Genomic DNA, 25,323 nt, shown 5'->3' with positions numbered 1-25,323 from the left:
CATGTTGGGGCGGGGGGGCCGGACTTGTCAGGAGGGACCGGAGACGGGCTTGACAAATCCAAAGCGGGGGCGCTGGGGGGCCGTCCCTCACTGGGACAGCAGATCCTGATGACCCTGCCAGGCTCCCTCGAGGGGCCCCCGAGTCCCCAGGGTGGCAGGGACAAAGTCCAGGCTGCCTCCCGCCCCAGCTGCAGATGGGTGAGGAGCAGACCCTGAGGGGCCTGCCATCTAGGAAGCACGAGAGAAACCCACCCAATCTCAGCTGAACGAGGGCAGGCTGGCGTGGTGCTTTCTGGAAAGCACGCGTGCCACATTCCCAAGCCTGCTCCCCCGAGGGCTCTGGGCACGGTGGCCAAGGAGTCCTTCAGAGGCACGGTGGAAATGCCCGGAAAGGAACCGCATGCTTTTAGGATCTCTTCTGTAAGGTCACTGGGTGGTCTCCTGACCCCGGGGCCTTGTCAAGCAAGGCAGCTTCGGAGAGTTCAGCTACTGCTGACCTGTGGGGATTAAGCCTCGGGCTTTAATGGGATAGACGAGGCTATGTCAGAGGGCAGGAGAAGATATCGAGCTGCTGAAAGGCAGAGACTAGCGTCAGGAAAAGCCCTCCCAGCTCGGCTGGAACTTGCTGTGTGACCCCAGGTAAGTCGTTTTCCCTCTCTGGGCTGCAGCTGAATAACGGACACTGGGATTTTCCCAGGCTGGTTTCTCACTGCAGAGCGGAGGAAAGGCATTCTGGAGGGTCATTTATCCAGTTTACAACTTCCATGGCCGGCCCTCAATAGCTTCCTTTCTCTCCCACGAGAGCGCCGGGGCCAAGCCAGCCCTCTACTAGTTGGACGCCCTCCAAGAAAAACAGGCTCCGGGGGCTGCCAGTCAGAACCAGACGGGAGGCCTAGGTGCCCCGCCCCCAGGGAGGGGGCACAGGCCTCCCCGAAACCCATCCTGGAGAAGCTGAGCTCCGGGGATGTCCTGCTTCTGCCCCGGGCAAGGAGACGACGCCATGTCTGCCCAAGTCCTCCCAACCCCTCCCTCTCTCTCCTCCCCACCCCGCAGAGGAGGGTGACAGAGGTCACAGCCCTCCTCCTTTTTCTATGGAATTTGGCTTTGGAGAAATTTCTCTCCAATTACCAGGAAGTTCCCGAGGAGGACACTCAGCCACAAGGAGTCTGTTCTGGGCACTGATGGCCGGAGCAGGGAAATGCTCCCCGGGCAGAGATGGCAGCGGGGCACTGGTGGCCACCTGCTCAGGCTTCACCCACTGGATGGCCCTGGTGTTGCTATTAATAGCAGCGGTGAAAGTCATCATTTGGCTCCTTAGAGTTCCCCATCCAGATGTGTCACCCGATACAGAAAACCAGCAGGTCCCCAGGACACTGCTCCCTTCAAGAGCAGGGAAACGGAGGCTCAGCCAACACTCTGGCAGCTACTCAGCAAGTAAAAAGCAGACTTACTATGCGATCCAGCACCTCCAGTCTGGGGCATATACTCCAGAGAAATAAAAACAACCCACGTCCACACAAACACCTGCGGACACGTGTTCACGGCAGCGTTATTCACAACAGCTGAGAGAGAAACCGCTCAAATGCCCATCGACGAGTCAATGGATAAATCAAAGGCAGTCTATCCATACAAGGGAATATTACACAGTCATGAAAAGGAACAGAGTCCTGATTCACACTGTAACATGGATGAACCCTGACAGCATCAGGCTCAGTGAAAGAAGACAGACATGATGGACCACATATGTATGATTCCGTTTATAGGAACCATCCAGAACAGGCAAATCCATGGAGACAGAAAGCAGACTAGCAGTTATCCAGGGCTCAGGTGATGGGGTGAAATGGGAAACAAGGCCTAATGGGTATGGGGTTGCTTCTGGGGGTGAAGAAAATGTCCTGGAACCACATAGTGGTGATGGCTGCACGACTTTGTGAATGAATCAAAAACCACTGAGCTGCACGCTTTAAATTCACTGCATGTGAATTATATCTCAATAATTAAAAAAAACAACAGAGATTCAGAGGTGAAAGGACTGAGCAGAATTGCAGGACTGGAGGGGGACCCATACTCGGATCAGGACACAGTGTAGGGCTCCAGCCTCTACATTATGTGCAGTTTTGCGCCCTGATCCTGGGGGCGGTGGTAACTGAGAGGCTGGAAAACAGAGAGGTCATTAGTGCCTCTTGAACTGGAATCTCAGGGTTCAAACCCTGACTCCACCATTTACTAGCTGTGAGACCTTGGGCAAGTCACTTAACCTCTCTGTGCCTCAGGTTCCTCCTCTGTAAATGCGGGTGGTGACAACAGTACCTGCCTGACAGGGATTGTGAAGGTTGAATCCATCCATGGGGAGGCGTTTAAACTCCTTGCCTGGGATTTCAGGCACCTCCATAAGCAGACCCCACCATGCCCCAGAACCCCAACACTCTAACACAGTCGAAACCCCCTGTTCACAGTCAAGTTCCCCGCCCTCTGGGCCTCTGCTGTGAGCCCTCTCTTATGGACACAGACAAAGGCCCCACACCCCCTCCAGGAAGCCCCCTGGATGACTCCCAGCTTTCCCTCTCCCGCACCTGGAAGAAGTTTCCAAGAACCAGAGGCCATGGGGACCCCCAGGGTTGGGGGAGCCCCCAGACACTGACGGCAGGAGAGCCGGGTTCCGGAGCAGACTCCTTCCAGCTTTGCGCTCCTGGCACATCACCTGCCCTGCTCTGGAGAGTAAAGGAGGGGCACCCGGTCCCCCTGGAGCTCCTGGGGCACCGTGAGGAAGAACTGAAGCGTGTGTGTGCGTGTGCAAGGGAGAATCAGCGTGGAGACCGTCCACGGAGTCACCCACTTGGGGAGATTGTGTGCGCACACCCCCCCACACGTAATAAACCATCAGAGTTCCTGTTCCCCAGGGTCCACTGGTCCGCAATCCAAAGCCACTCCTTCCTTCATCAAACTGTCACTTGGCGGCTTCTGTCCCCACCCCCACCCCGACTCACTTCCCCATTTCACTGACGGGCGCTGACAGCCTCTCTCCAGCTTCCACATGTGTCCCTCACTCCCACCTCCTCCCTGGCCTCGTCACCCACATGTGACACTGCCGGCCTGACCTCCATAAAGGCCCTGCTCCCCGGTCTGGGCTCCTGTCACCTCTGAACTGTCCCTCTGCTTCAGAACTGCCCATGTTTAACGTTACGGGCAGGTCAAGTCCTCACTACAGGGGTTCCCTATGGCCCCAAACACAGCAAAGATGCCCCCTCGGGGCTCCCGAGAGCCTGCTGGCCCCTGCTGGAGTCCCCCCACAGGTCAAAAGTCCAGTATGGTCCGATGGAATTTTCCTAGACGATGGAAACCTCTTCCCGCGCCATCCAATGTGGTGCCACCAGCCCCACACGGCCACCGGGCGCTCCAAACAGACCTAGGACAACTGAGCAACGCAAGTTGCGATTTTGTTTCGTTTTAGTTAAATTAATTTTACGTTGTGATGGTCGCGGGTGGCCAGGTTCGCCCCTCACTACTCCAAGTGTGGCCTATGGACCGGCCACATCGGTGCCACCTGTGCCTGGGGAGGATGCAGATGACCTCAGGGGCTCGAAGGAGCAAAAGGCCCCATTTGGCAGGTCAGGCCCCACCTGGAGCCCCTTGAATCAGAACCTGCCCCTTGAACCCCAGGCCAAAGGGAACTTTCGTCCTCCGACCCCCGGGGCCATCAGCACCCTCCCGAGGCCCAGAAGCTGGGAGCCGCTCCCGTGCAGCCCTCCCGCTCAGGTGGCCAGGCAGGCCCTGAAGGCACGACCTGCGACTTACTTTCCATCTTCCCCTCTCCCTGCCAGGCCTGGCACCCGGCAGGCGCCTGGAACTGCCTCCACAGCTGCAGGGCGGGCAGCCCACGTCCCTGGGCCAAGCAGGGCGAGGAGAACAAAGTTGGTTGCGGGCTATTTGCTTTCTTATTCCTTCCACTCGGCTCGCCCCACCGGTCCGACCCGCCGGCTGCCTCTCTAGTGGAGTCACTGGTTTCAACGAGCCAAATAAAACCTCACAGGCTTTTCATGAACCTCTCTGCAGGCCGCGATCCAGGACCACACGGCTTTGTCACACAGCAGGTGTCAGTTTTCCAGCGGCCCACCTGTGGGACCCCGGAGGCCCCGGGGAACTCCCGGCAGGGGAGGTCAAGGGTGAGGCCTTTCCCCCTCCCTCCCCGGCACGCCCCTCCCGCAACCACACACTTGGCAGGTGCCAGTGCTGCGCCCGAGGATCTCCCCTGACGCCAGGGCTCACAGGGACACGGACCGAGGGCCAAGGGCGTCCAGAACTCCCCCACCCTAGAGGAGGCCCCCAGGATCAGCCTGTGTGCCTGGGACTCAGACAGGTGACACTTAATGCCCCCTGGCAGCTCAGCCTGCCCCTAAGAGCCATTTCTCTGAAAAGCTCCCGGCACGGAGTGGCCGGCTGGGCCTGGGAACCCCGGGCCGCAGTTCCTATCTTGGCTCTAACCCCGGAAGCCACCAGAAACCTCGCTTTTCTGTGACCTCCTCTGCTGGGCGGGGGACCGAAACCCCTGCCTCCACCAGCAGGACTCAGGCAGGAAGTGGCCTCAGCGCCACGCAGAGGCTGCAGTACAGACGGGCCTGTCCAGGCCGAGGGTGGGTTCGAGGCCCCCGCCCCCCGCTGAGAGACTGACTAAACCCATATAGCCTGACGTGGCTCCGAGGCCTTCCCCACGGCATGCCATGGCGGCAGTGCAACCTGAGATCCCCAGTTTCCCAGGAGCAGGGAAAACACACGTGCACAAAAGACTGCAGTGGCCAGAAGGTATCCCCTGTGCTTGGGCTGAGCGGGGGAGGCTGGGAGGGAAATTTGACGATGATGACAATCACACTGACAATAATACCAACAGCAGGTAAACACTCATGGAAGCACCTACTATGCGCTGCATGCCACACTAAGCACCTCCAATGTACAAACCCTCCCAGTGCTCACAGCAAGCTCAGGAAATATCACCCTCCACGCTTCACCCCTGCATGCACTGAGGCACAGCGCATTTAAGTAACCTGCCCAAGATCTCACAAGGAGTAAACGGCAGAGCCAGGATCCAAACTCCACGGCCACCTGGCTTCTGGGTCCCGGAGCTCGACTACCATGCTGCTCCCTTATAAATAATGGGCTACAGTGGGAGCTGGGAGCACAGAGAAAGGAGTCATCTGTCCTAAGGAAGTGAGCCCAGAAAGGTTTCCAGCCTTCTGAGCTCAGTGCTCCAGGCAGGGGAAACAGCCTGGACCAAGGCAGAGGATGGGCAGAGAAGGTCAGGCCAGGCAGACAGGCGGGGGGCCTCCCCAGGGCTTGCCTCGGATGGTCAAGGAGGAGCAGATCCCACCAGAACCACCCTGGAAATGCCAACTTATTATGGAGAGCAGTTTAACCACGGGGCAGGCCCATTCCATGCCACCTGGGAGGTGACCTGATACCAACAACCATGATCGTATTCCAGACCCAAAGGTGTCCGTCAAAGGGACCCTCATCTCCATGGGGACCCCAGCACTGACTCCCGGGAGACTCCGAGAGAGGAGCGGAGGCAGACGAGTGGGAGGCAGGCATTACCATCATCAGTGACTCCACGATGCCAACAGGCTGTTGTGAAACTCAGGGGTCAGGAACCCTCTGACTAATGCTCCCCTCTCTCAAGCCAGTCCCAGCCCTGGTCTGGCTGCAACTGTGCTAATGAGATATGAGTTATCAGCCCCATCTCTGGACCGAGAAACCGAGGGAGAGGCAAGGAGAGGGAACAGTTTCCCAAGAGCCTCCCTCCCGGGGAACTCGCCCCGTTTCTGGGTCACCAGTCTAGCCGGCTGCCCTCGACTCTGATCAGCCTCTGTGTGCTGAAGTCGGAGATGAACATTCATGAGCCTATCCAGTTCCACACTTTCACTTCTGGCCCAAATTAATAATTTACCGTGGAGTTTCATAAAAATCACACACAGCTCATTAGCAGCTCCCCAAAAGCCACTCCAGTCTCCCCACTGATGCTGCTGAGGGGCTGGTCTTGCTTCTGGGACAAGCAACCGTGCCTTTATTTTGAGAGACAACCCTTATTTGTACAGGACAGGTGAACCTGAAATGGGGGTGTCCCTCTGTCAGGGAAGGCTGCCCGGGTGTGGCCACGTACATTTCAGGACAGTTCGGACGCTGTCCCTGGGAAAGGATGGGCTCGTTCCCCTGGCAAAGGCAAGGCCAGTGACCCCTGGAAGTAGAGGTGGCAGGCGGGTGGCACGCGCATCACAGACCGTCATGTCCACCCAGGCAGCATCAACGTCTCTCTCCCACAGGCCCTCCTAGCACCTTGCAATGCCCCCCATCAAAGGCGGGGACTGACCCTGGCCAGCTGGTCCCTCCCTTGTAACCCACAGAATGTGGCGTAAGTGACCCTGTGTGACTTCGGAGGCTGAGGCCTAGAGCACCTTGCAGCTTCCCCCTGTGAGCTGGGACACCTGCCTCTGGAGCCCTGAGCCGTCACGTTGTGAGGAAGCCTGAGCCACACGGAGATGCTGGGACCCAGAGCCCCGGCTGAGGTCCCGGCCACAGCCAGCATCAGGTGCCAGACGGTAGAGTGGGATGAAGGCTCCTTCAGATGACAGAGTCTGGCCACCAAGTTGCCCCAGCCTTGCAGTCTTCCCAGCTGAGGCTCCAGGCGCTCACGGGGCAGAGGCTAGCCGCCCCCGCCCCAGCACGCCCCTTCTGAATTCCTGGCCCATGGCTTCCATAAACATAATAAAACAATATTGTTTTATAACCATGCATGTGCTTATGAAGTCCCCGCCATCCCAGGGCGTCCTGGTCCCCTGCAGACCCGCCCACCAGCCCCCTAACTGTAGCTCTGGCCGGCCCACCCACGGGCGGCATCCTGTGGTTAGTGCTGAAGCAGAGATGGGCTGCAATGTGTCTGCGAGTGAAACTTCCCAAAAGGGAAATGAGGGGGAGGGCAAATGACACCTTGGTCTCTGGGCCCTTAAGATCGAAGATAAAGCTGCTGATACCTCTGACACTCATTCCCAGAGGGGGCGAGGCGCCGGTGTGAACTGGCCCTCGGGCCCTCGGGCAGCTGCTGGCTGCCCACCTCCCCTCACCCCACCTCCCCTCACCCTTGCAGGCAGCCCACCGCCAGCCCTACCACGGCCCCTCAGTGAGTTCAATTAAGAGCCAGGCATTATCTCCGCCCGACCCCCTTCCTCTTGTCAGATAATCACGGGAAACCAGCAAACGGTTGACACAGTTACCAAGACAACAGAAGTTAGGGCACCAAGGAGGTCTGAAAGCTAATCCTAAATGAATTATAGGACAAGAGTGACAAGGGGGTGGGGACCCGCGTCGGGCAGCTTCAAAGAGGGCCCCACTTATGAGACAAGGTGCTGTCTGCCTCGGGGCTCTGGCGGTGGGCTCTGTCACTCGCTAGAGGGTGACACTGGAGTCCTCTGGGGGGTGGGGAGGTCGAAAAGGAACTCATTAAAAAGAAATTCTCCGTGGAAGATGGGCTGGCCACGACACCCACCGTCCAGGAAGACTCAGGGTCTGGGGTTCGCCCCATCCAGCCTTCCTGGCACTGGGGCAGGGGCCAGGATGATCTAATCGAGGCGATTCCATTTCTTCTTTACTTATTTAGAACTCCCATCTTGTGACCAGAGGGCTGTGCGGCCCCAGCTGGCTGCCAGCCATTTCGGGAGTCAGCAAAGTGGCCCCGAGCTCCTCGCTGGCCTGCCCGGCCCCATGGGGCCCACAGGCAGTGCCCTGCCCGCCCTGGCCACCGCCCCCGTCCAGAATGACTCAGCCAGGTCCCTCAGGAAGGGCCCCCTCTCTGACCGCAGTCCAGACTTCAAGACATGGGCAGCAGGAAGCCTATGGCTGGGGCCATCAATCCAAACAGGGACGGTGGCTGACAGTTCTACAGCGCTCGGCTCTCACAGAGGAACGCAGCCAATGCTCATGACAGCCCCAGGAGGCCAGCACTGCCATCAGCCCCACTTAACAGACGAGGAAACAGAGGCCCAGAGAAGTTAGGTAACCCTCCCAGAGCCACACAGCCAGTCAGGAACGAAGGCAGGATCAACCCCAGCGCTCTCGCCCCAGTGTCCTTGCTCTTAACCAGAGCTCTAGCATTAGAAAAGTCTGCTGGCCTTGCGGGCGGGTGCAGGCAAGGCCCCACAGGCAGACCCTGCAGGGGCACCCCAAGACAGCTGTCCGCCCTCACGCACCTCCCCCCAGGATCGCAGGCCAGGAAACTTCCTCTCTAGGAGGCCCCCCGCTGCTCTGCACCGTCTCCCGGCCTGCCTGCTCTCCCTCTCACCAAGCACTCCTCTGGAAAGGACAACCCCCAATTCTCAAACTGCCTGGGGACTCGGTTACCCCAGCTCCATTTCCACAGTCGGGCCAGCTTGTGGGGCCGGTTCTCACACTTGAGCAAGACTGAGGATCCCCTGGAGGGCTCGCTGGACCCCACCATGGAGTTTCTGCCTCGGTGGGTCGGGGAGGAGGTCTAACAGCTCCCAGCAGCTGGCAGCCCAGGAACCCCGCTTTGAGAACCGCAAGGTGTTCACCCACGCCCAGCCTCCATTCTCCAGACCCTCACCCCGACTCGCCGTCCCCCAGGTCCCGGGCTGTGACAAGCCCTCACGCTCTTCCTCGGGGACCCCACACTCAGAGGCCCCCTGCCCAGCCCTCTACCTGCAGGACCCCATCGCTCAATGGGAGCCTCGGCTGACCATCCACCTCTAGGCTGCCGGGGCCATCTTCCTGAACAGCTAGGACAGGTGATCCATCTCCACCTCCGGACCCCCTACTCCTCACCACCTCCATCCTGTTCTCTCACCTGGGCCATGACAGTCACCTCCGGGTCTCCCCCCTTGCTGCCCCCCGACCGCCCGGAGTCTATGTCAGCCCTACAGGGGGGAGCCTGCTACAGCGCAAGTCACATCAGCCCCTCCTCTGCTCCCGGCTCTGCCCTCACATGTCCTACCCTCTCCTGTGGCTCATGCCCCTGCAGCCACATGGACATCCCAGGGCCTCGGGGCCTTTGCACATGCCTGACGCTCTCTCTGAGCCCTTAGCCCTCAGATCTCTCCAGGGCCAACCCCTCCCTTTCTTCAGGTCTCTGGCCACCCTTGGCCCACACTCTGGCTGCCCTCCTTCCCCAGCTCTCCTTTTCTCCAGAGCCTGCACTGTGGGACAGGCTCATTGCTGGCATGGGAGCTCCACTGGGGGCTTCTCAGCCGTGTTTCCATGTGCCTGGCATGTTGTGGACACGTGGTGAATAAACCAATGGCCTACGCTACTTTAACGCCCTGGATTCCGGCCCCCTTACAGCAAAATCAGGGTCACCCGTCACCGGCCTGATGACATTCAAGACCCTCCAAAACGTGGTTCCGACCCACCCTCGGGCTTCACTTCCTTCCGCGCTGCTGCGTCCCTCCTCCGAGCTCACCCTTCCCCGGAACCTGTCCTTCCTGCCCTTTCTGGGCGGCCCAGCTCGAGGGCCACCATGTCCCGGGGGCCCGGCACACTCTCTGAGGGGGAGGACGGGTCACAACGCATCTGCCTGGCCTTCCAGGTCCGGCACACGGGGGACCAAGCAGCACGAGGAGAAGGACCCCAGAGCTGACCGGCCAGCGAGGGACACCCCTTCTGCAGGAGGCTCCATCCTGCCTGCTCCCTGGTCGTTCCCGAGCCCCTCAGGTTCAGGACCCCCAGTGTCCGGAAGGAGCCCTGTGTCTGGACACCACAGGCAGGGTCCCCACACCCCTGGAAAGAAAGCACGAGGGGCCGGCCTGGTGGCGCAGCAAAGTTCGCACATTCAGCTTCAGCGGCCCGGGGTTTGCCAGTTCGGATCCCGGGTGCAGACATGGCACCACTTGGCACACCGTGCTGTGGTAGGCATCCCACATATAAAGCAGAGGAAGATGGGCACGGATGTTAGCTCAGGGCCAGTCTTCCTCAGCAAAAAGAGGAGGCCTGGTGGCATATGTTAGCTCAGGCAGGGCTAATCTTCCTCAAAAAAAAAAAAAAAAGAATGCAAGGGCTTCAGAGCCACAACAGGGCACTGCCAGAAGCAGGGCAGGAATGGCGGCCCGCCCTCGAAAGCAAGTGTGAGGGGGCTGGGATCCCCCAGAGCAGAATGGCCAGCTCGAATGTCACCTCCTCGCGGACACTGCCCCCACCCCCACTCCAAACCAGTCGTCACCCCCTCTGCACTCCCAGAAAATTCTACCCCCGCCCCTCAGCACCAGCATTTGTGCTCCTGGATCACTCTATCCACGCCCCCCACCACCCCCAGGGTAGGGACGGCCCAGCGCCCAGTTCTCAGCCTTCCTGATGTGAACGGAAGATGCTGAGCATCCTCAGGGCGGCTTCCCTGTCCTTGTTCACCCCGCCTCGCTGCACTGGCCGGCCTCCTTCCACCCGGTCTCACCCCTCTGTGCCCCTCATTCCGAGGCCCACCTCCAATGCCACCTCCTCCACAGAGCCTTCCTGGATTTCCTCCACCAGGAGGATCCTGGGAGATTCCAGTGCACTCTGTCCTTGCTCATCTTGCTCCCTGTCCCTTCCTGAAGCAACGTGACCTCCTTTGTGCTCCTGCCGTGTCGACACAGCACAGGGCCCAGCACCCCTCGGGGTAGGCCTTGCCCGGCTCAGGCGGTGATCCTGAGGAGGAGACCCGGGAGGACAGAACCAGGTCAAACATCCTACCAACCCACGGTGGCACAGCAGGTCTGACCCTAAGAGACGGCCGAACCGAGAGAAAAAGGGCCTGGGCCGTCTGACCTCTGAGGTCCCTTCCAAGTGCAATGTTCCGTGACTTCCCAACCCCGAGGGCCATTAAGCAAGTGGCCTGATGCCCACTGGGCGGCGGTCCAGGCCTGGTCAGAGGGCACTTCCTGTCTCGCTGCGGGAGGAAGCCAGGGCAGCCACTGATCCTTTGGGGCCGTGGGCTTCTGCTGGGAGCCCGGGCTCCGGGGCCGAGATCTGGGCCCAGCTGAACTCAACCGGGCCAGCCCCCACCCCGCACCTCCCGCAGCTCCAGGCACAGCTGTACCCAGGCTGAGGGCAAGTATCAACCCCAGCCCGGGCTGTGGAGGGCCTGGCACCAGTGGGAAAATGCCGGAAAAACGGATTTTCCCCTAAAGACTTGTAAAAATATTCTCACTGATTTTTTTTCCCTTTTACCCCAAGCTTTCACAGCTCTAAATATGCCACACTTAGTAATTTTACGAGCAAACCAAGCTATATATCACACGGTTTTATGTTCCTAAATTAACAAAAGGACTTTAAATCTATATGGGGCTCTTTAAAAAAAAAAAAAAGCATTGCATCTATTTCCAAATTCCCTCTTCCCTTCCAATGTACGCCCCCCGCCCGCTGTGGCTTCAGATTTTCTGCTGATCGTGTAGCTAGACCACCAAGGAGAGACGATTCCAATGCCGATGAGGAGCTGCTTTGCTGAGGACCCCCAAGAAGGGGGGGTCCCCGGTCCTTCGGGAAAGGCTGCCTTACGGGTTATAAAAGCCGGATGTTTTTCCTGCAAAGGAGATTATAACTGAAGGTACCCTAGTAGAGGCCACATCTACTGCCCCCACCTCCCCCAAAATCTAAGAAGAATTAGAAGGCAACAGGTCCTGCAAGGTGTCCCACATGTGTCTTCTGAGCTGCAAGATGCCAGGGTTGACCGGACCACCGGAGGGGCCCGCTTGCACCTGACACCGCAGAGAAGGAAGCACAGAGTGTGGCTGCATTCGCACATGTCCATGTCCAGGGGGAAGACGGACAAGTGACATGGAGACCGGACCTGGCACAGAAGCCCGAGCCCAGACACTTCATCCCACTGCTGGCTCGGCCTCCGGGAGCCGGGCGGCCCTGGCCAGCTGCCCCTCAGCCCTCCACTTCCTCCTGCTCACGAGGCCGAGGCTCCTCCCGGCTGACGCGAGGGCAGGGGTCCAGGTGTCATGATGCCTGTTTGCTCCGACAGCATAAAAGAGCCTTCCGACTGCACGAGTCAAGCAGATAAGACGCAGCAGAGTTTCCAGCGGGGCCGGGTCAGATTCCCACCCATGGAGTTGGAACAGCACATTTAAGCAAGAAAAAAATCTTAATGAGAACCAAATTGAGCAGGGGGGGCAGTGGGAACCGACCCAGGCCCCTCAGAGGAGGCCTGGATCGCAGCTGGGACAAAGGGCCCCTGGCTTTCCCAGCCGACAGATGGAAATGTGGCGGCCCCTCCTCCTTTCTCAGGGGTATCGGAAGATTAATTAGTGACTGCCTGGAAAGTGCTAGGTGGGGGCCAGAACGCTAGTCCCCACTGAGTTTCTGAGCTGTAAATAAGCAGCCTTCTCAATCACAACCGAAATAGCAATGTTGTCCTTTAATCTGACTCAGATCCCAGTAGGCCCAGCCCGCCCCCAGAGAAGGCCCTGGGCGGCTCGAGAGCCCCCCGCAAAGCCACGGGTTTGCTCTCACCCGGCGGCTTCCCACGACAAGCCAGAAGCTGGGCAGGAGCTCAAGCGCAGCTGGCCACCGCGGGCGCCCCTTCCCAGCTTCACCTCCTGGGGTGACTTCAGAGCCAGTGACAAGTGGAGTGCCGGGTTCCAGCCTGCCCTCGCCTCCAGCCACTTCCCCCAGCCCAGGCCGGCCTGAGTGGAGACCCACGCCCAGCCTCACCCCAGAGCTTTCTGGAAGCAGTCTGAGGAGTAAAGAATAAAGTCTGGGCAGCTCCCCACAGGCCGCCTGGGCCCTGCTCACTTCTCTGGGACACCCTCGGCTCCCGGCAGGAGAGGCCCAATCTTACAAACCCATCAAAGGCTGTTTAGAGAAGGGCCCAGGCCAGGCTGACCCCCTGGGAGGCAGCTGGGGGCAAGGAAACTGTTCCGAGGCAGACCCGGATTCTCCCAGAGCAGCCACCCACAGGCTGTGTGGCTTTGGGCCAACCCCCAGCCCTCTCTGGGCCTCAGTTTCCTCACTGGAGAGTCTGAAGTGTCCTTCCTGGCAGTGGACAGTAAATCCCGCGGGGAAGCCGGGGTCATCCAGAGTTCAGCGTGGGGCCAGGGTGGGGTCAGCTGACAGCTGGAGTCCAGCCCTCCATGAACTCCAGGAAGAAGATAAGGGGGCCGGCAGGACGCCACCGCCAACACCAAGGGCCAATTCCCTCCCTCGGTTGTTCAACAAATATTTATTAAGCAGGGACTCTGGAGCCAGACTGCCCGGGGTCACAGCCCGGCTGCGCCATGGACGGCCTGTGTGACCTCAACCTGTCTGTGCCTCAGTTTCTTCACCTGTCAAGTGGGATTAAATTAACACCATCTGGTATGGAATGGATACCATAAAAGAAGTAGCCGCTGCTGTCTCTTCCATCTTATTATTTTTATTTTTGTTATTATTGGTCTGGCACTGAGCCAGACATGAAGGAAACACACAGCCTCTGTCTGCGTGGAGCTGGCAGCCCAGTGGAGTTCAGGGAAGGCGGTATCTGGGCGCCACACACACAGAAGGGAAGTTTGAGAAGCATTATTGAGTGACAGCCTGTCATCTCATTTGGAGGACGGCAGAGACACCACCCACCCACCCACTCGCTGTCCCAGCTCCCTTTGAAAATGCCCGTGTCGGGGCCGGGCCGGTGGCACAGCAGTTAAGTACACACATTCTGCTTTGGCGGCCCAGGGTTCGGATCCCGGGTGCGGACATGGGACTGCCTGGCAAGCCATGCTGGGGGAGGCATCCCACATATAAAGTAGAGGAAGATGGGCACGGATGTTAGCTCAGGGCCAGTCTTCCTCAGCAAAAAAGAGGAGGATTGGCAGTAGTTAGCTCAGGGCTAATCTTCCTAAAAAGAAAAAGTGCCCTTGCCTCCTCCTCCTGGCATACGAAGCACCTCTCTGCTGGATCCCAATCTCCCCGCCCAGTGAATGAGCATGGAGAGATCAGACACGACGTCCTGGGGGGAAGGGGCCTGGTCCAAAGACCAGACTTCAAATCCCGGCTCCACCACTAGGAAGCCCTGTGACTTTCTGCAAATAATTGCACCTGAAGAAGAACAATGATTACAGCCATCACTTGCTCATGTCCCAGGCACCATCCTCGGCGCCTTGCAAGGATTCACTCATTTAATCCCTTATACCACAAGTCGGCAAACTTTCCCTGTAAAGGGCCAGCTCATAAATATTTTAGGCTTAGCAGGCCTTGTTGCAGCTACTCAACTTTACTGTTGTAGCACAGGACGCTGCCACAGACAACACATTCGAGAATGGGTGTGGCTGTGTGCCAATAAAACTTTATTTACAAAACAGGCAGCGGCAGCGGGGCGGGGGGGGCGTGGACGACAGGGCCCCTGTAATCTGCAGACAGCCCCTGCCTGACACTGATACCGAGGAGGATGCAATTACGGATCCCACCTCACAAACGGGAAAATTGAGGCCCAGAGAGCTCAAGCCACCAGCCCCAGGTCACACTTGGAAGAGCCAGAACTGGACTTCAAAGCTCGGCTGCCCAGCCCTGGTCCTGTGACCTGTCCAAGAGGAGGAGCGGCGCCCCACGCCAGCTGGAGTGAACGGCTCCCAGGGTCACGGCTGGGCAGGCAGGCTCTGGGCCCTCGCTCCCCGCGGTTACAGACATTACCAGGGTACCCGGCTTCGAGAACAGAACCAGGTGGCAGAGGCCAGAGAGCGCCTGGGCGCCCGGCCTCCGCAGGCTGGGCTCCGGCTCTCCTCTGAGGCCGCAGAGCCGCAGCACGCCAGGCTGGCCGTGCCCGGGCCCCTCCTCCCCGGGCAGCGCGGTGGGCAGCAGCAGGCAGCTTCAGGGCCCGGCTCCACCACTTCCAAGCCAGGCAAACCAACAACTCCCCCGAGCCTCACGTTCCTGTCTGTGAAACGGGCAGATGCCAGCCCAGAGAAAGCCGGTATTCCTTTTACTGTGACTTCCAGACGAGCTGACTGGCGCCCGGGACAGCAGCAGCACTTGACCACGGTTCTGCCCAGTTAAGCCTTGACACTACTACACCACAATTATAAGGTTCAAAACCCTAGCGGGGGGATTAAAAGAGAGAAAACTCTAGTGGGTCCAAACCTCGGTAGGCAGGCTGAGACTGACTCAGGCCCTGACCTCTCCTGATCTCCCCGGGGGGGGGGGGTCTGGACCTGCAGCCGTCACCCCTCTGCTGCTGAGGGCCTGGACTGATTCTCCTTAATTGCTCTGAGTTTTCAAGCCTGACACTTCCTCCTTTTCTCTCTGAGCCTCCCAGTGTAAATAGAAAAGCGGTCACCTGACGAATAAATATGAGCCAGCAGCCACCCAATGGCAGGTGGAGTGGCGTGTAGATTACAAACACCTGTGCTTTTTAGGACGCCCTGTACTTAAGAAGATTCATTCTTGCCACAAGCTTGCACAGAAAGTGTCTCCAAGGCAAAGTGCAGCCCTGGGGGGTGGCGCAGCCCAGGGGCGCGGGCTGCAGATACCAAGAAGGAAGATTTGTCCCTGCTCCCAGCAGCTCACAGTCCGGGGTGGGCGGGGGGGGGGGGGGGGGGGGCGGGGGGCGGGCTACAGGAGACACAGCAGCTGGGGCAGGAATCCTCAGCTACATGTGGGTTCAAAGGGCCCTGGTGCATTTCACCAGCACCAGCTCCCATCCCTCTCTCATCTTCCTATGAGGAGCCAGCTCTGGGACCCCAAGGACTCAGCCCTGTGTTACAACAGCCCTGTTGTAAACGGAGGTTTCTCGGTTCTAATTTTCAGATGAGATCTCTTAAGGGCGGTGCAGAGGGAGGGGAAGTGCCAGATTTGCATTTCAGATCAAGAGGGAACTGCAGACTACGAAAAACATTCTTCTTATACAAGTGGTGTGGACACCAAGCATGAAATGCAGACCTTGTCAGTTCCTGGGAAGGGCTGGGGACCTAAAACAGCCACAAAGAAACTCAAAAACAGTAAATGTACAGATTTCACACAGAAGCAAAAAGTCCTTCCTACTTTTTTTTTTCCTACTCTCCTCCCCTTGCTGTCAACACCGCGTGAAACCCTTCGCCCTCGCTCAGGGCAGCCAGGGCTAGATCCAGCAGAGCTGGGTCCTGTCCAGACCCATCCCCCCCCCCCCAGCTCCTCCCAGGGACTCCAGGGCGCTATGGGAACCTCAGCCAAAGTGACAAGGGCTTGTGAACACAGAGAGAAAAACCAAAACCTAACACTGGGCCACGTGCACTTTTCCCAGCAAAACAGTTCAGAAAGCAACCACCACCAGCCTCTTTTGCAGAATTTTTAAAGCCCCAACATGAGCAGCTCAGGAAGTGGCCCTCTGCTCCCTACAGCACCCCAATGTCTCCCCACCCCCGGGGCCCTGGATGCCCCCACCTCCATAGGAACTGTGTGTCAACACACGGGGAAGATGAGCTCTCCAAGGAAGGGAAAATAAACACTGCTTGTTCCTAGAAAAAGCGGACACACGCAGACCTGCCTTCCTGACCTGCAGGTCACGTGGCCCGCGAGGCAGGCCTGATTACTTCCGACCCCAGGGGGCACTGGAGTGGGGGTGACGGCGCAGCAACGGGGAGAGCCCCAGGGATCACCAAGGCTCCAACTTCCCTGCTAGGAAGCCCTGGTTCGCCAGCTTCCCTTTAGCCTACATGTAATTATTTTTAAGGTTTCAAAGTCCAAATAAGGTGAACTCAAGAGGGGCTCCCCAAACCTCCTTCTGTCACCCCTCCCCTCCCCTTTGGGCTGCAAAAGCGACTTGCCCGAAACAGAAAGTTACAGGGCAGGCTGCTGTCGGCGCGCAGGAAGGCTAAGGAAACAGGAAGCCAGGCCAGCCCCGCTCTTAAGCTTCCCCAGGCCCCCTCCTCCGACCTCGGCGGGCACAAAACCTTCCAGGGAACCCCAGGCAGGAAGGGGGGCGGGGGGCAGGCGCGCCACGCTCGCGCAGAGACCGCGCAAGGGGCTGGCTGGAGAGAGGGCAAAGGAAGCCCCAGGACTGGGGGCGGGGGCATGGGGGGGCGCATGCTACCCGATCCCCGGGGCCTGCGGGAAAGTAACTTCACACCCAGAGCTTAATTCACCTTGGAGGGCTTGAGTGCGCGGGCCGCTCGCTGCGCCGCCGCCGCCGCCGCCGCGGAGCCGGCTCCGGGCAGACAAAAGGAGCGAGACGCGCAACCCCCGGCGGCGGCGGCGGCGCGGCGGGGGCGGCGGGCCGGGTGGGCGCTCCCGGCTGCACGTAGCGCACACACTGCCGGCCGGACCGCAGCGGGAGCAGCCGGGACCGCGCGCGCGCCCGCCCGCGGGAGGCTCGGCGGACCCACCGCTCCGACCCAAGCTGGGGTACCTGGGGGGGGGGGCTCGGATGGGGTGGGGGTCCGGGGCGCGCCGGCGCCGCGCTGGACCCGGGGAGGCGTACAGCTCGCTTACCTGGTAAGTAATACAGAGGCGGCTTCAATCCGAACATGATTCAGATTAGAATTCCATAGTGGCCAGAGAGGGATGAAGAAGGAAAAAAATATTTAAACCCCAGCAATGAGACAAAAAGCGCCGTCCAAGCCACGGCGCTCAAAAAGGTCCAAAACAATAAAATAAAGGCAGAAGAGCGATCCCGAGAGCGACGGAAAAAAAAAAAGTCTTTTTTTTTTTCTTCTTCTTTTTTCCTCCCTAAGATGATCAAGAGGCTGTCTCTCCGGCCAGCGCCGGGGCAGTCTCGGCCACCTTGGCCCTGGCAGCTCCACAGTGAGGTAATTGACGACCAAGGACGGGCCGCAGCCTCCACGGCTGCCCGGTGTCTTCGCCGCGTGTGTATTTTCTGCCTTTTGGACTTGAGATGCAAATAAAAATAGGAGGGGGGCGCGCGGCGGAGGGAAGCGGGCGGGAGAGCAGAGAGGAGCGCGAGAGAAATAAAGGGGGGCGGTGAGGGTGATGAAATTGGGGGGTTAAGATCTTCAGGGATTACTCATTTGAAAGAAAAAAAAAGAGAGAGAGAGGCAGCCCCCAAGACGTGCGCGTAGCAATCTCTCCTCCATTCAGCCATTTGAATGTCAAGGGCGAGGGTCAGCGGACCTGTTTCCAACAGGGCTTCACGTTCAGAACCAGAAGGAAAAAGGAAGGAGGGGCGGGAGGGGGGTACCTCTTGTTGCCAAGGAGAAATCGGCTTTGTTTTCGTTTCCCCTTAGCTACTGGGTGAGGAGGGGCGGGGTGGGGGGGAGAGGAGGAGGGGGCGAGCGGGAGAGGGGAGAGGAGAAAATTAATACCCAAACAGCCAAGAAGTACCGAGGGGGAGATTTCTTCTCGTAAATAAGAGGCAGCGGCTGCACACACACAAGTCTCGGGCGGGAGAAAGCAGGCCGACGAGCCGGCTCCCCTCCCCCTCTCGCAGCCAACACCCCCCCCCAACACACACACACACCTTTTTTTTTTTTTGGTTATCTCCCTGGCCCGGCGTCCCACCACTGACTCAGAGAGAAGGGGTGGGGGAAGGAGGAGAAAGAAGTCGCGAGGCTCGGCGCCCGGGCAGAAGGAGCACAGGAGGAGAGCGGGGAGGCGAGAGCGCACGGCGGTGGAGAGCCCCTCGATCAATTTTCATGCAAGAATCATTATCGGTAAATTGGAAAGCTGGCTGCCTGACAGCAGATTTGTCTCCCCTAATGAAAGCGAAAGGGTAGGGGCGCAGCGGCGGGCGGCTGCAGGCGGCGGCGGCGGCGGCTCCTTCCGTCTCTACGCGGCATCTTCCGAGAGCTCCATGCTTCGCAGGGCGATAATAATAGTTTCACTTGCGAGCTTCCCCCCGCGCGGCCGCCGAGCCGGGCGGCAGATCCATGCGGACCAGGATCCGGACGCAGAGAGCTGGGCTCCCCTCTCCGAACCCGGGGAGGGTGCTGCTGCTGGCAGCGGGGTGCTCCCCTCTGCCCCAAAGCGGGGGCCGTTTGCAAACAGCGGGCGGCTGCGGGAGCTGCCGGTCCCCCCTCCGGCTGCCCAACTCCGCGCTCTGGCGGCCCGCCCGCCCGTCCTCCCTCCCTCCCTCCCCACCCACGTCTGACAGCTGCGGGAGCCGGGAGTTCACTCGCCGCCGGGCCCGGGGAGGAAGATCCCCCAAACCGTGCCCCGGGGGCTCTGGCCCGCCTCGGGTGAAACCCACACGGCGCCGCGGAAACGCGCACACCGGCCGGCCCGGCTGAGCTCCTAAGGCGGCGGCTTCTTTCTCTCCCTTTTTTTTTTTCTTTCAGCCCTCACCCCACCCCTTAAAAATCCCTGTTGCAAGTGTAATCAAATGCTGATAGCGTCTCCCACACTCCGCCTGCACTGGTGCATTATCAGATCCGGGAAGGCATGCTTCCAGGCAAATAGACCTAATAAATGCTATTACTGGGATTCTGCGAGCCCCGGCCGCACCATAGTAACGTGAGCCCTGGCTAATTTGGTTTAAGAAAACGATCAACTGCACAGAGTGCGTGTGAGTGAGTGTGGAGCCTGTATCTCTCCGCCCCACGCCGCCTCTCTTTCACACCAGCTCAAGAAGGCCCCATGTGATAATTCCCCAAATCGAAGGGGAAAAAACCCTGCCGCCAAACCACATCCTGTGCGCTCATTGTCCAGCCCAGCGATTTTAAAGAGACAGGATCCATTTACCCACGCCCCCCCACACACTGAAACGCACGCCGCCAAGCCACCTCTTGATGTGACAATTTATTTTCAAGCCCTTTTACCTTCTGAAGGGCCCCCTAAGTGGCACAACCACCCGGAATTGCAACTTGGTGACACTAAGAGGTCACCTTTTGACCCCAGATACGAGCATCTTGGTTTGAGGAACAGACCTGAGCCGGCAGGTACGCGCGGCGGGGCAGCGCGGTCACGCCAGGCTGGGGTTCCTGCCAACGCTTTCCAGCCACTGCGTAAATCAGGGGTCCCCAGCGGCAGCCCCGGGGTCCCTGCTAAATGCGGCGGCTTCAGATGACAATTGAACTCCTGGAATATGACACTTCAGAGGAGAGCTCCGGAGGGCAAATTGGAGGAGGTGGGGGCACCCAGCGTGCCTTCTGACCCCTCCATGCCACTCTCCCCCGCCCTCCCGCCTGGAAAATCTTAAATGGGCTGGGCGGAGCGCTCGGAGCCAAGGGAGGGAGCTGCTCCTCCCCGCCGCCACCAACGGCTGGGGGGTGCGGCGCGCAGGCGGCCGCCTCCTCCGCCGGCTGGGCCGCCAGGGGGGTGCGACAAACATCTCCTAATCCGCCCAGCGCCCGCTGCGCCCCGCCTGGCGCCCCCTCCCCGCGGGCAGCCGAGCGCGCGCGGGCACTGGCGAGGGCGCCGGGGCTGCTGACCTGGAGGAAACGGGCCGCCCGGGGCCGCCAGCGCCCGCCGCCAGCATCTGGCCGCTCCGCCCCGCGCTGACCCCGGAGGTCGCGCCCGGCCCTCGGAGGCGGCGGCCCTTTGTTTCCGGGGCTGCGAGGCGGCGCGCTCTGCGCTCCCCGCACCTCCCCCTGCGCCTGCCGGCGGCCTTGCGAGGGAGACAAGGGTCCCGGCCTGGCGGGGTCGGGGTCCAGCACCTGCCTGACACCCCCTGGCCCGGCCTCTGCTTCAGCCCCGCTTTCGCCTCCTGCCCATTTATCACCCACTTATCACCCGCATACTTGATAATCTGCACCCCCTGGGGGGCCGGGCACCAGGGCGCGCAGCGGGGGCGGGGGAGCTCCTGCTCACCCCCCTAACCCCTCACAAGCTTGGAAAATCTCTGATCTTACTTGGGGAGAAAAATAAAACTATTGTTCAAAGACCCTAAACTATCAGTTTCTGTTGTCATCCCTTTATTGGTTTTTAATTCTCCGGGATTACACGAACAACAGTAGTAATTAATACTAAACCTTCCTCTACTGTATATGCTAATGGCAGGAGCCATAAAAATTAATTTGCAAACATGTCATTACACAATAGCGGTACAGGCAATAAACCTGTAATTATGGGCCAATCACAGGCCGGGTACAGAGGGACGCTCCCCCCCAATCTGCTGGGTGCCCCCCTTCCCTTGCTAAAGTGGGGAAGATGGTGCCAGAAAGGAGCTCGCCTTCCGGGAGCCACCTGTGGCGGATGCACCCAGCTCCAGGAGGATGGCAAAGGGGGTCTCTAGCCTGGCTTCCACGCAAGACCTCCTGGACACAGTTACTCCAGGGCCAACCAAGGCTGAAATGAGGGTGGAGGGGCAGCCAGAGCCTTGGAGAGCTCCCTGGGCCTGGCTGGTGGGTGAGCCTTAAGAGGAGTGGAGGCACAGAGAAGAGGAGACCCCACGCTGGTGCGCCAGCCCGGCCTGTCTTCCTTTGCTGCCCTGTCAAAGGCAGACATCTCCCCCCAGAACGTGTGTGAGGGCCTGCATGGAACTGTCTCCAAATGCACAGGCCAAGCCGTAACCGCCTTTGGGCACGCCCTTGGGAACGGGGTGAGCTGTAAGATTCCCGTGATAGCTAGGCCTCCTTTGGCCCTGGATCTGGGCGGCCCAGAGTCGGTTAGTGACATTTCCTGGTGACAGGGACGTCTGCAAGGGAGGAAAATATGAGATCCGCTAGGGGAGGATGGCGGCACCGCAGCTCCCGACCTGATGCCAAAACATCTGAAAAATACACGGCACCAGCCCCAGGCCCAGCAGCCTGCCGCCCGGGCTGCCTCTGCGCTGAATGGCGCGGTTGTCTGCCATAATGTGGCTGGACCCAGAGCTGGAAGGGGTTCCCCTTTCCCACTGGCCCTTGTGGCTTGGCTCCAGTTTCTGGAACCCATCACTACGGCCATTCATTCCCGCTGGAGCCACCCAGCGGAGGGTGCCTATGGCCCGGTTGGGGGTGGGAGGGGCCGCCAGCCTGGGCCGCACCTGGACCAGCTGCCCGGTGCCCAGGTGAGGACAGCAGTCTTGTGATTTCGCCTCCGCCGGCTCCTGTGCAAGGACGAATGTCTCTCTCCACCCCCTCCGCTCTCTCAGAGCCGGGGCCTGGCAACACCCTCTCCTCCCTCTCTCGCTGCTCATCTCTGGGGAGGAGTCCTGCATTTATAGGAAAAAGACAGCAAAGCTCCCTGAGACCCTCCCCACATGGCAGGCCATCCCAGGGGCAGAGGGAGGCTCAGGGCAGCTTCGTCTCTCGGTGGGGAACCGGCTGGGGGCTGGCTGCTTCCCCAGAGGCGCTGTGGAGCCCACCAGACCCCACCCTGAAGATGCAGGGGGACCCCCTCCCCAGCCACTCCTTCAAAATGGAGGGGCCCCCGACTCCCTCTAGCGGGACTGCCATAGCCACAGCATGGAAACAGCCCAGACAGCCAAGAGCATCAGCTGAATGCAGTAAAAATAGCCTCCCAGCACGTGCCGAGAACACCGAGGCTGCAGACAGGGTCTGGAGAACGTGGTGGTGGGCGCCTGGCGGCCCCGAGCCGCAGGGGTCCCTGCCTCGGTACGCCCATTGGTGCCCTGGTGGCTGCCGAGGCCAGGCCTCGACCTCGCCTTCTGGAGAGCGGACCTGCTTCCCAAGGATTCCACGAAAGGCAGGAGAAGGGAGGCCGCCTGGCTAAGCCAAAAGGCTCCTTTTGGTTGGCCCCCTTCCTTTCCCTCTTTAGGATAATCATGCCAGCTGATGTTTCCTGAGCCCTCAGTCTGTGCCAGCTGCTGTTCTAAGCACTTCTCATTGGATCCTCATGACAACCCTGTTCAAGGTCGCCATCAGGAGTTCCACTTTCTAGATGAGGCACAGAGAGGTCAAGCACCTTGCCCTAGGACACACAGCCAGAAAGTGGCAAAGCTGAGGTTTGAACATGAGCTCGTTCCAGAGTCAATATTCGTAACCATCAGCTTGGAGTCGGGCAGACCAGAGTTCAGATTCCAGCTGGGCCCCCACCCGCTGTGTGCCCTCAGGCAGTGATGTCACCATCCGGAGCCTCAATTTCCTCACCTGAAAAATGGGACGAAATCACCCCTGCGTTCCAGGAAGACGCGGATGTGTCGCCACTCCAGTGCCTGGCACGGAGGAAGGACTCCATGAATAGAGCTGTAATTATGCCTTGTTTTGGATAATAGAGATAATAGCTATGAGAGCGGCTAGCACAGACGGGGCACACCCGGGCCCCGTGCTACGTGCTTCACCTTCTCTGGAACTTGTCCCCACCCCCACGAGGCCGACCTACAGTGACCATCACCTCGTTTCGTACATGAGGACATGAGGACGCGGAGGCTCCAAGAAGGGAAGTCACTCACCCAAGGGCACACGGGCCGTGGACACACCCGCTTTCTCCCTCCTTCGGGCTCCAGTCCTTAGGTGACTGGGACAAGTGGGAATGCTGTCTCAAGATAAGCCAGCCCGAGGTCGGAAGAGAGACAGGGAACCTCTGTCAGGTCACACCTCGGGGTGACGTCTGTGGCCACAGGTTTTGTTCCCACCTTTGCCTGCTGTGTTGATTTCTGCTTGCCTCTTCCCCAGGGGCTCCCACCCGGGGTGTGCTGTCCCGTCTTGGGGGGTCTAAACCAGGCCTCCTGGGGCCTCCTCCACCTGCCCCCGTGCAGTGGGTTGAAGGGTGGCCTGCCCACATCCATGTCCACCTGGAACCTGTGAATTTGACCTTATTTGGAAAAGGACTCTGTGCAGACGTAATTAAGTTAAGGGTCTTGAGATGAGAGCATCCTAAATTATTGGGGTGAGCCCTTCACCCAATGAAAAGGATCCTTATAAAAAGAGACAGACAGACAGACAGAAGAAGAGGCACACAGGGAGAGGCCATGTGCAGACAGAGGCAGAGGGTGGAGCAATGTGCCCACAAACCCGGATCTTGGGGAGCCCGCCGGAGCTGGAGGGGCAGGAGGGACCCTCCCCAGAGCCTTCAGAGGGAGCAGACCCTGCGACACCTTGACTCCAGACTTCTGGCCTCCGGAACGGGGAGGGAATAAATTTCCGACCCAGTTGGTGGTCATTTGTTACAGCAGCCCCGGGAACCCCATACCTCCTGTCACTTCTGTAAAAATGGAATGCCCTCCGTCCTGCCAGCCGAGGGAGGCCCTGGGCAGCTTCCAAGGCTGGACGCCACAGCCGCGGGCCAGCTGGGTCAGCCTCTCCTTCAGGCTTGTCACGAGGGCTTGGATTAAGACGAAGTGTCCAGGGCCCCCAGACAGGTGTGTGTTGGGACCACCTGTCTGCTCCAGGAAGCTGAAGTCAACACCCACCCCCCCGCCCCGAATGAGGGGCTTTCCGGTGACCTGCCCACCCTCTCGTCTCCCCCCTGGTGACCCACATTTGCTGGCTGGCGTTTGGGCAGTCGCCTGAGCTGCAGGAGATGACCGGGTATAGCCATCTGCCCAGAGAATGGCCGGCCGGCCATCTTTGCCGGATCAACCCCTGAACCAGGGCCCTGCTGGCCTTCCGTGTCCCGGCAGGCCCCACGAGGCCCGGGGCAACAAAAAAAACAACCAGAAGGCCTGGTGGCCAGCTTTTCACCAGACCTGTTTCCCTTTCCTCTGGGCTCAAACCCACACTCCAGGTCGCAGCCTCCCAGGCAGATGCGAGGCCAGATGACCAGGCTCTAGCCAGGGAACGTGGTGCAAGTAATAGCATGCTGCTTCCAGGCCCGGCCCAGAACAACCTCCTGTACCTGGGCCAGCCCACCACCGACGTCGGCTCCCAGGATAACCCTGAATCAGCGTGCTGAAGATGCAGCACGTCCATCCACCCCTAGATGTTGAGGGCAGAGGCCCCGCCCTGGCCCCCCACCTGTTGTAGATGTGGGCACGTGACTGAGAAACAAACATCTACTGAGTAACATCTCCTGTGAGTGTAACTTGCAGTGTCACGAGCGGCTGAGAGACCAGGGCCTCCTTGTCACAGCAGCTAGTGTTAGTTTCACACACACACCAACCCCGTTCCCTTTTCAGATGTTTACTTAACGGCCAGCCCTGCAACAGAGGCTGTGAGTACATTATCTTATTTCATCCTCACGACAAAAATAATCTATCGTTATCCTCATTTTTCAGACGAGCAGACTGAGGTCCAGAGAAGTTAAGTGACTTGCCTAAAGTCACACAGCCAGTAGGAGGAAAAAGCTCAGACTTGAACCCAGACTGTGCGTTTTAAACTGCCCACTATGGTGCCCCCCTCACTCCCTCCAGTGGGAGCTGGCAAAGAGGCTTTAGCCCAGAAACGCTTTTTAACGAAAAGCAAAACGAACGAAAAGCCCCAGGAAGGGCAGGAACGCCGGCTGGTGCAGTCTGCACGCAGATCTGTGCATGTGGCCTCCAGCGTCGGCCGGCCGCTGGAACGGGCTGCTGGCGAGCTTGGGGTTTGGGAACACTTTTAAAGAATGGTTTTATAAGACGTCAGCAGTGACGTG

General features: G+C 59.4%; 1 protein-coding gene and 1 long non-coding RNA gene across 9 annotated transcripts in view; one reads left to right on the top strand and one right to left on the bottom strand.

Annotated features, from left to right (window-relative positions):
* The window catches only part of GSE1 (Gse1 coiled-coil protein), a 407,880-nt gene that overhangs the window by 92,358 nt on the left and 290,199 nt on the right, over positions 1–25,323 (bottom strand). Inside the window, exon 1 of one of the 8 annotated variants that reach the window (XM_023637436.2) lies at positions 17,407–18,433. The exons of 6 other annotated variants lie outside the window; for them this stretch is intronic. In XM_023637436.2, the coding sequence (XP_023493204.2) occupies positions 17,407–17,443 (37 nt within the window). In that variant the 5' untranslated portion in view covers positions 17,444–18,433. Of the gene's footprint in view, positions 1–17,406; positions 18,434–25,323 lie in introns of those variants that run through there. One more of the 8 variants, XM_023637440.2, reaches the window with a different exon arrangement.
* Positions 17,346–18,578, top strand: LOC138923396 (uncharacterized). The gene is made up of 3 exons (XR_011436945.1): positions 17,346–17,409; positions 17,649–17,723; positions 18,444–18,578. It is a non-coding gene; the product is annotated as an uncharacterized lncRNA (long non-coding RNA).

This window comes from Equus caballus, chromosome 3 (genome assembly GCF_041296265.1).
Source record: "Equus caballus isolate H_3958 breed thoroughbred chromosome 3, TB-T2T, whole genome shotgun sequence".
Classification (NCBI taxonomy): domain Eukaryota; kingdom Metazoa; phylum Chordata; class Mammalia; order Perissodactyla; family Equidae; genus Equus; species Equus caballus.
This window is presented reverse-complemented; position numbering and strand designations above follow the sequence as displayed.